We start from the raw sequence: 10,656 nt of genomic DNA on the forward strand, positions 1-10,656 counted from the left end.
CTGCTCTAGATTCTACTCCCCCCCCATTAAATAAACTCTAAAGGGTCTTACCCTGGGGTAAGCTACAGTTGGCTAAGTTTGCATTTACTGTAACTACAAATCTGGGTTTACAAACTATAGTAGATTCATACATCAAGCAAAGCCAGATAAATCACATTATGGCTTAGAAAAATATGTATGATTCCAAAAAATGTGAAGGCTAAGACATGAACCAGCAGTGTAAGAGGAATGATAGTTCAGTGATAGAGCAAATACTCTACATGGAGAAGGTCCCAGGTAGGACTATCATATCTGGGCTGCCAAAGTTCAAATGATTAAACAGCTGTGAGATTTAGTTTTTTGTCTCATCTACTGGCCATCTGGATTTATGTAACTCAAATATCGTAGATTTGGTCCCAGATTCCATCTGTAATGTGTCCATTTAAAAGCTCCAATAGCAGATTTCCACCTGAGATCCTGGAAAATTGCTGATAGTTACAAAAAGCCAACATTTCCACTATGGTGTTTTCAAATGTACTGGGAGTTTGATGTCTAGAATTTCCAGCCACCATGGCTAAAGAATCTGTGTCTAGCTCAGAGCTCTCAAGGATTTATAATGTTCTGGTGGCAAAATATGGTTCTAGAGTCATCGTGACAAAAGAAAGCAGGTTCCCATGATACACATTTAGGTCATTCAAACATTTAGTACCATATATATCAAGTGTTTGTCGTATTTGTAGGTGTACTGGTTTCTTATTTGCTGTACTGAATGAATAAAATGTATGGAACAGCTGTGTTTATTGCGCACTCTTAAACGCTGAGCGTTTTCATTTTAGATGTTCAGAAAGCGATAGCATGGGAACCTAAGGATTCATTTCTCTTTCGAACCCAAAGAAGATGATAGTGGGGTCATTTTGGGCAGAAGTCTAATGAGGAACTTTGTTTCTATTATGCCTAACAACTGGGTGGAGCTGAGGAAGTATGGATGAGTCTTTTTATGTGTGTCAGGAAAAGCCTATCTGTTGGAGGAAGAATTTTGTGTTCCTGCAGAATGGTGGTTAACAGATCTTCTTTTTGAAAGATGAAAGAGAAAATTCTGTCCTTCCAGTTTTTCTTTACCCTAGAATCTTCCTGCCTAGTTCTGAAAAGTTAGCTGTTTTCCTTTCTAGTTCCTCTTGAAAGACACGCCAACTGTGACATAACTTTCCCCTTTCTTTCCCAGAACTCTTTACTTTCTCTGTGCTGGACCCATAACCCTATTAGAGGAAACAATTTGTGCTCCTGGAAAGCGGGGTTCAGGTTTTGTAACTTGGCTTGCTAAGTACTGCCTGGTAGAATTGCAAGAAAACTGCTCGTGTGTGAGTGTTTAGGGAAGAAAACAGGAAAGAAACCCAGAGATTAGCAATCTTATAAAAAAAGAGCGAGTCCAATAGAAGATAAGGAGGAGATGCCTAACTCTGTGTATATGTCCCCTGCCCCTTGTGGTTAGGAGGCACCGAGAGATACCTGAAGTCACATCTTCCTCTAGAAGGGCCTGCACAACATATGCCTCGCAGGCTGGATCAAGCCTACTCTGACGTGCTGTGTTTGAAAACATCTTGAACTCCTGAATGAAAGTCAGGATATAAATATAATATAGGATTAAAGGTATTTCTGTTTACTGAGTCTTGCCAGATTCTTAACTTGCTGGATCAGTGGCATCTGCAGACTGTTTATTTATTTAATCAATCAACAATCAATCAAATTTATATTGCTGCTTTTATTAGAATAATAAAAGGAGCATCGTGCAGCAACCTCTGCCCCTTCGAGGCATGCATGCAAACTTGCAATGCACGTAGAAAAGGTGCAGGGCTTGTGTCGTGACACTGTGATGTCATGTGCATCACTCTGACTTCCCCCTCGCCACCTTTGCGGACATGCAAAAAGCTTGGGCCTTGCCTCATGACATCACACCCGCCATCTTGCATATTTTGCTCTCTGCCCCGCCCCGCCCTGCCCCGGAAGCCTCTGGTAAGCATGTCATATTAGAGAGACTACATGTAGCTTTGTGGATTTGATAGTTTCACTACTAAGGCATTATATTAGCAGTCAAACTCACAAGCAGTTGTTTTTGTGTTCTGCTTTTCAGATTAGAACTTCTTGAAAATATACTGAGATCAAGTGGAAAAAAATTAAGCAAGGAGAAGAAATACTTTCCCTGTCCTGTATTATTAGAAAAGACTATTGAATGAATGCAGCAAACACTTTATCTGTCTTATCAGATTTTTAAAAAATTATGACTAATTCAAGTGGGAAATACGTTATTAGAAATATCAGAGATTAGAAATTCTGTCTCAAAAAGAGGCAAGTGCCGGCAAAACTGAACATGCAGGCCGTACACATAACCATTCCTATAAGTAGCTATGCGTCAAAAAGGAAGAACATCTTCTCAGTTTTGGCACCCAGATTAGAGAAGGGAGACTAAGAGGGAAATTGTTTCAACAAAAATAGTTTGTTTATCTGGCCATTTTGATCTGTTGGTTTTGTCTGTTAATTTTGATTTGCTTTCTTTCTTGCTTTGAAGAAGACGATGATAATGGTTTTATTATTTTGATCGTGTTGTGTTTTATTGTTATAGTATGCATGCCCTGTTCTACAGGGGCCACAACTGAAGGGCTGCATGGGGGCAAAAAAGTCAAGATGGTGGCTGCAATTGAAGCCCTGCCATTTTTTTTATGTGTGCATTACATGTGCAACTCACATAAGAAAAGGGACAGGGTTTAATTGCGTGGTCACCACTGCCATCCTGAAGTTTTTTTACTTCTCCTCCCCAGTGGACACAGCTGCTGTTCTAGTATAGATGATAATCAAACAAGGCAGTTCTCCCAAAACTGATCACGCAAAATATTGGTTCTTAATTTTTACAGTACAATTGCTATCATGTTTTTTGTGCTATATGATTTTGTAAAATGGTTGTGAAAGCGTTAATAATGAATGTACAGTAAAAGATAAAATTGTCATTGTTAGCTTGATGTATGAGGATAGAAGACATGTGTTTTCACTTTGGTAGCTAAAAAAATTCCTTTATGGCTAAGGTCTGTGCTCTGCTCCCTGTAGCCTTGGTAACCATACACTTATTTTGTTTTCTAACTTTCCATGACTCGGAAGGCTTCATGTTTTAGTTTTCCTAGGGTACACCATTCCAAATATCAGCAATTTGCAAGCATGAACATAAGAATACAGATCTCACAAGGGACACACAGCCGTAATGTGGCTGGTTTAATTTTAGTTTAGTGTGATTAACCATTGTGATTTGTAAATCTTGTCTCAGTGTGTTGAAATTCAATAAGCCATAGTTAGGCAAATCATAGGTTAGCATGATGTGTGAAGCCAGCTGATAAACTGTGAAAACAAGGCTATTATTTAATTGAATTAGATTCAGAAAGTCAATTAACAGAAAATGTGTGCTGCTATCTTCACCGCATCCTCTAAAGCTTCCTCACCATCACAGGGGATTCAGATGGGGTTCGGCGTGTTGACTGAATCTGGAGAGACTGCCATTTCCATTTAGTGCTACCTAGAATGTGAAATCAGTAGTTAACCTTGGTTTCAGATTCCATTTAGAACTCACCGGAAATGGCAGGTGTGCTGGGCTTAAGCAACGTGCAGGGGAACCAGCTGAGTGTAAAGAATCATACAAGACAGAATGAAGATCGCTGCATACTCTTAAACAGCTGTAACTGAGCATGTTTTGTGAACCTGCTTTAAAACTGTTCACTGGGAATGAAATGGATAGCCCGTTATTTGGTGGATTTCTGCTGTGATTTCAAACCAGGAGTGATTCAGAACTGGACAATGGGGGCAATTATTATTTATTATTTATTTATTCAATTTGTAATGCCCTGGGCCGCATGCAGTGAGAAGCTTTATTTAAAGTGCATTCAGCATGTAAAATGAGGAGCTGGAGGAATTGTTTCATTCCTGGTAGTAAAGCTGATAAATGCAATCCCAGGAATTAGTTCAGTATTTTGCATTTCATGTTTTCTAGATCATTGACTTCACTAGACAAAAGACAATGGAGGAAAAAAATATACTTTTTTTAAATAGGATGCAGTGAGAAGAAGGGTAAGGTGGGTAATATTAAAAATTTGCCCCGGTAGTCTTTAAAAGGCCCTGCTGATAAATAATTTATGTAAAAGCCTATAGCATTAATATGTGTATTTGAGGGCTAAATTATATATTATACGTAAGAAAATCAAATACAGGTAGTCCCCAGTTTAAGAATGAGTTCTGTTCCCAAGGTCTGTCCTTAAGTCAAATTTGTATGTAAGCTGGAACAGTATTATTGTATAATACTATATAAGTAGTATTGTGTAATGAACTTGAACCATTGTATATTTAACTCAAATTTTGTTACAGTAGGCTCCGGTCTTAACTATGGGTTGTCTGTAAACCAGCGTTCTTAATCCAGGGACTACCTGTAATTCTTCTTCCTCCTCCTCCTCCTTTTTTCTTTTTATTCTTTTTCAACTAAATCAGCATTCAGAGGAAAGTTTTTAGAGAAATGTGAAGGGAGATACATGTGATCCTTTTCCAGCACTCTCTTCTCTGGTCCTAAGTGTTCCCCCAAGTCATTCCAAGGGATCCCACAGGATTCTAGATAGACAAAGGCATATTTAGAACCTTGTAGGGTATAGAAGCAGCTGGAGAATAACACTGGGGCAACTGGTGGGAAGGGAGAACATAAAGCCACCCTCCTTTGCTACTATTCACTATTTTTCAACAAGTGGGCTACCTGGAATGTCTTCCTTACAATCACATGGAATTGGCTGGAATACCTTTTTCAGCTTTATTCTTCTGAATGGAAATTTGTGCTCCACTTTTTAATTCATTCACTGATGATACATTTGCACACATCACCACTGAAAGCTTTCCACTTGACGTTGGCTTCCACATCCATCAGACCTGGAATTTGAAAAAGGGTCAATTGCATTCCTTCCATCACAGGCCTGGGGAGTGGATGTGAGCAGCTGGCTGCTCCAGCCGAGGCCTTTGGTGTAAACATCCTGTGTGTGAAATGCACTGTAGCACAGATCTAGTGGGAACATAGAAAATCATAAAAGAAAGAATAGAGGCAGTCAGGCAGAGGAAAAGAGAAACAGAGGGAGATAAGAGGCACGTCCTGTTTTTCCATAGAACAATTATTTTTAATTCAGATTTCAGAGATCTGATTTTCTATCATATGTATGATTTTGCTAAGATAGCACAAATTATGTTATATTAAGTTAAATAAGCAATTATTTAAAATCTTGTTATGTCATTTTTCTACCATAATGGTTGTTTGCATAACTCATACCCATGATTTGTTCAAATAACCAATTTTCTGTTAATTCTACATGCTGAACTATAATTTAACCACATGGTCTGATTTTGCTAAGTGATCACTTACTTTGTATCAATAGCAAATCAATCTTTACCTATTTCGTAGTTCAGTACAGTATGTTGTAAGAATGCAGCTAGACCGTCATAAGTAGAAATTGAAAGAACCAAACTGATGAAAGGACAATTTGCAGCAGATAAAATAATGTCAATGCATTAAAGGATCAGAACAGTTTCAGAATAGTTTCAGTAGTCATCAAATAGAGCTATAAACAATCTGTTCATGTTGATCCATAAGAGATAAAATGGCTTAAATTTAACACCAGAAAAACAACATCTTGGTCATCAAAAACTCAGGCAAGCAATTAGGTCGCCTCTTTCCACTGGCGACTTTCTCTACTCTGAAGGTATGAGCAATCTGGAAACACCCTCCTTTAAAACTTCTCATTCACCCATTGTAAAAAGTGTAGATTTCTTATTCCCACTTCTGGTTATAGTCTTTTTATTTTTAATTCAGGGAGACTTCCTTAATTAAACCCGAAAATTGCTTCCATAAAGAAGAAAATGGAAATCAGAGAGATGCATTCAAGATCAAGAATCTCTGGAAAGATTGATTGATTAACTGGTGTACCTTTAAGCTGGTGTCAGCTCTTAGTGACCACATAGATAGGCCTACTTCAGGATGATCTCTCCTCAGCCATTACTTTGGTACAAAGCTATTTCGTTCCTAATAATACATGATGTAACTCTGCTACCTCTTGTATTGTGATTTGAAGAGTTTTAGTGCCATCCTTCTGTATGAATTCAGAAACAATTCACACCAATGGACGCAATATGATTAGCTTACTTTTTTGTTTAATCCAGTAAAGTCCAATTCCAGTTCCAAGTACAAGTTCAAGGGATGGTACATTACATTCAGTTCCAATATAGACATTCTAACATCTATTTTTTTCTTAACAAGGATGCTAACTTGCCATTGGTATATACTTTGTATTCAAAGAGTTTGTGCCTATATAAAAAATATTTTTTGTGCCAAAGTGGTGCCTATTTCTGTGCCACTAAAAATTGAAGCCATAATTGCATAATTAACATATGTAGTAGAAAAATTGCAAGTAAACAAGTTGCCACTGTGTTCTCATCTCTTTGTTAAACATCATGGAAATAGCTTCATTGTGATCTCAAAGTGACAGAATGAGAAAAGACCCAGACAGCCCTCATCTAAAACAATTCTGCTCAGGAAGACTTCAAGTAGATTTCTCCCCAGTAGCCAACAGAAGCAGACTAATAATTTCTGGGAAAAGTATAGGAGGGAAAGAGGAAACAAAGCTTCAAGATGCTGATAATGACCTACAAAACCCTACATGGCATGGGACCAGGTTACTTGAGGGACCGCCTCTCCCCAATTACATCTACCTGTCCCATCAGGTCCTATAGGAGGGGCATGTTGCGGGTCCCAGGAAGCCAGTTGCCTGGCATGACCCAGGAAGAGAGCCTTTTATGCCATGGCACCCACCCTGTGGAACATCATCCACCTGGAGATCAGATTGGCCCTGACCCTGCTGGCTTTTCATAAGGCCCTAGAGACATGGTTTTACCAACAGGACCTGGGAGTGCAGTGGACCCAGTGCAGTGGCTTTACTGATTGTTTTGGTGAACAGGATTACCTCAGCTGTGAGTTTTATGTATTTTATGATTTTTTAAATATCTTTTTTATTGTTTTTTATTGTTTTTAAATTGTTGTATTGTTCCTTCTTATTGTTTCTATATTTGTTTTAATTGATTGTAAGCTTCCCAGAGTCATATATATATGGAAGTGGGACTTCCAGATCCAGACGGACAGGCAGGTACTGGCCAATCAACCAGACATCATGGTAGTAGACAAGGACCAGAAGACAGCTGTAGTGATAGATGTAGCAGTGCCAAGTGACAGCAACATCAGGAAGAAGGAGCATGAGAAGCTGGAGAAGTACCAGGGCCTGAAGGAAGAACTACAGAGGATGTGGAAAGTAAAGGCCAAAGTGGTCCCAGTGGTGGTAGGAGCACTCGGGGCTGGGTCTCCTAACTGGGAGAGTGGCTCCAACAGATCCCAGGAACAACATCAGAGTTCTCTGTCCAGAAGAGTGCAGTGCTAGGGACAGCTAAGATACTGCATAGAACCTTCAAACTCCCAGGCCTCTGGTAGAGGACCCGAGATTGAGGAAGACACATACCACCCATAGGGGTGAGAGGGGATTTTTTTTTATATAAGAGATGGGTGGCTATATAAATTTGATTGATAAATAAATAAATAAACAAATAAATAAATAAAGCTAAACCCTGCGGGTGAGTCTGAATAGTGGAGCCCTTGGCAGAAGACATTATTTTGCTAGATCTGTTAGTGTGGGAATGCATATTCTTGTATTTTAAGTTGGTTTGTCTGTGTCTGCCTTCATGTCAGTTTTTGACTCCAGGCAACTGCCTAGACAAGTCCCTGCAGTTTTCTTGGCAAGGTTTTTCGGAAGTGGTTTGCCATTGCCTTCTTCCTAGGTCTTCCTAGGGCTGAGAGAGAATGGCTGGCCCAAGGTCACCCAGCTAGCTTCGAGCCTAAGGCAGGACTAGAACTCACGGTCTCCCAGTTTCTAGCCGGCTGCCTTAACCACTACTCCAAACTGGCTCTCAAGTTGGGTAGGTCATCCCAAATTCCAGTCATACTTTAGAATAAGCAGGGTCTAGCATATGATGCATACTCTCAGTAGTAACTCAGATATCTGTTGAGAAAATACCTCAACTAACACAATTCACATCAACACAACTTATGTATTTTTACAGACATAAATGTTACTTACAACCTTAGATAGCACTTTTGAATTCATTAGGTCAGGGTTCCTCAACCTCAGCAACTTTAACATGGGTGGACTTCAACTCCCAGAATTCCTCAGCCAGCCATGCTGGCTGTGGAATTCTGGGAGTTGAAGTCCACCCACCTTAAAGTTGCTGAGGTTGAGGAACCCTGCATTAGGTAACTTAGAAATCCATTCCTGCAGCTTTCAATGTCAGCTAACAAAAGTACATGGACTCTGGAGCAGGAAACAATATCCAGTATTAAATCTCTACAAAAGATGCAGAAGAGTCCTTTTGTTCCAGCTGGTAAGTTTGAAAACGCCAAAAGGCCCCTCTCTAGGAATCTGTATAATCCTTTCTCAGCTTAGTCCTTGAGAGATGTCCTCAAGAGCTTTTATCAATAACAGAGGAGCAATGTCAAAGCAAGTACAGAAGGAACACAGCCCAGGGTGTTTCTGTGGCTAAAGACAGGCATGGAATACTGAGACCAGAAGGCCCCTAAGCATGTTTACGGCAGGCAGAAAAGGGGCAGAAAATATGATGAGCAGTGAAGCGTTAGAAATATGGCTTTATATAGTCAGACCTCTGCATAGCTTTTCCCAATCTCCTGTCCTCCAGTTGGTATGAATTCAAAGGTCCATCACCTCCAGCCTGCATGGCTGTGCAATTACCAAATAAGGAATTACCTGCGCTGCACTGGTAGAAGGTGGATTCCATACATCTTGAAGCCTTCAGGTTGCAGAAAGCTATATGCCAGGGGTGGAGGATCTGTGGCCTTCCAGAAGTTGTTTAACCACAAGTTCACACCAGCTTGGCCAACAGTGAAGAAGTTAGAAGTTGTAATTAATCAGCCTCTGCAGAGCTACAGATTTCACACCTCAAATTCTAAGAGAGGACTTTTATTTCAACTAGTGCTGCCTGGGACGTGTACTATCACTGAGTTATACATTCACTTTTAGTTTAAAATAATACTCGCAGCCACTCTTTGCCAATCCAATTCTCTCTCACACAATCACTTAATATAAATAAACTCAGCCTGTCAACTCCACTTTTTCTTATAGACCTCCCAAAATAAGCGGTGGCAGCAGCAGCAATCCATAACAAAATATAGCTGAATGGAACTTAAAACTATATGACATAAGCTCCCAGCTTTTCCTTATTTGGTAATTGTGCACAGCCTTTTAGTATATGGATGGTAAAAAGGGAACAGAAATCTTACAATCTAGGAGATTATATGTAAAACCAGACTAGTCAGAGCAGCCTAAGATGGTTCTCTCCTACCATGAAGGAAAAGAGAGGAACAAGTAGCAGTCCTGCCCATTGTGGGTTATAGAGTCTACCTTTAGCTGCTGATCTTGCAGATGCATATAAGTTTTCAGATAATTAAGAACATGGTGATTACTGTTCAAGTGTATTTTTAATACCAGGATCAATAATCTACAGGCTCCAGTCTAATTTCAAGGGGCCTTTGTGATCAGTTTAGACTTCTGAACAGCCACCTGTTCAGCCCTTGACAGAAGAATCACCTTGTCTAGAATGTTGATTCTCCAGTTTCTCTGGCCTTACAGATATGATGAGATTTGTGGTTGTGGCAACTTATGACATTTACCAACTGAAGGGGAGGGCAAACATGAAGAAGACCGTTCACCTGATTCACTTGGATAGCTGCCAGGACTTGTATGGTTGGCACCATGACACTTGGTAAGGTGGTAGGTATACAGGGAAAGAAAGCAAAATATGTCAGCATAGTTTTCTTGAGAACTAAGTTTATCGATTAAGATATATTACATGATGTAGCTCTAACTGTATAGCAGAACCACACATTGGTACCCAGTCATCTAGAAAATTTACTCAAAATGTGAATCTAAGGCACCCCCTCACTACTAGATATTCTGGATCCAGTTCCCCTAATTCCCAGCCACCAGCAGTGTGGCTTTAGGCATCACTGGACTAACACAGCTGGATGGCATCAGGTTGGAGAAGACTGGTTTAAGACTTTAAAGTTATCTGAACATTAGAAATGTCCATTCCTGTCCAACTTTAATACTTCTGAAACCATGGAAATCAGCTGATCCAACTGAGCTTTTTTCTTGTTTGAAGAAGTTAACTGTGCACTTTAACTTGGTATAAAGTAATTTTTATTCAAATCCAGAGAACAGCAGGAGCCAAGTTTGATTCTGGCAAAGAAGCTTGCAATCAGATTGAGTACTGTGTGAAGATAATATTGGGAATTAGTATACACAATCCGGCCCCTAGGCCTGGAAAGAAGTTTGAAAAGAGGAAGGAAACATTTGGGGAAAAGAGCACGAGGGTGGACAGATAATTAATTGCCCCATGTGATTAATAGCAAAAACAGTGTATCACAACTGCTTGCTGGAAACAGTACTGTATTTTCTGTACTCCACTTTCCAATTCCCTTTGCTGTAATAATACAGTATTCTTCCTCTCACAGGTGTAGTTTACAGCCTATACAGAGATCACTTCCTGAAACAGAAATAG

At 39.7% G+C, this 10,656-nt stretch overlaps 1 protein-coding gene across 1 annotated transcript; it reads left to right on the forward strand.

Annotated features, from left to right (window-relative positions):
- The first annotated feature begins 8,435 nt into the window (after window positions 1–8,435).
- Window positions 8,436–10,656, forward strand: HIGD1B (HIG1 hypoxia inducible domain family member 1B). The gene is given in 4 exon segments (XM_088143282.1): window positions 8,436–8,463; window positions 9,726–9,816; window positions 9,818–9,858; window positions 10,610–10,656. Coding segments are annotated over 4 exon segments (207 nt in total).

The sequence above is a fragment of the Python bivittatus genome, unplaced genomic scaffold (genome assembly GCF_059951505.1).
Source record: "Python bivittatus isolate LINGU-HERP-01145 unplaced genomic scaffold, Pbiv_v1 ctg000410_np1212, whole genome shotgun sequence".
Classification (NCBI taxonomy): Eukaryota; Metazoa; Chordata; class Lepidosauria; order Squamata; family Pythonidae; genus Python; species Python bivittatus.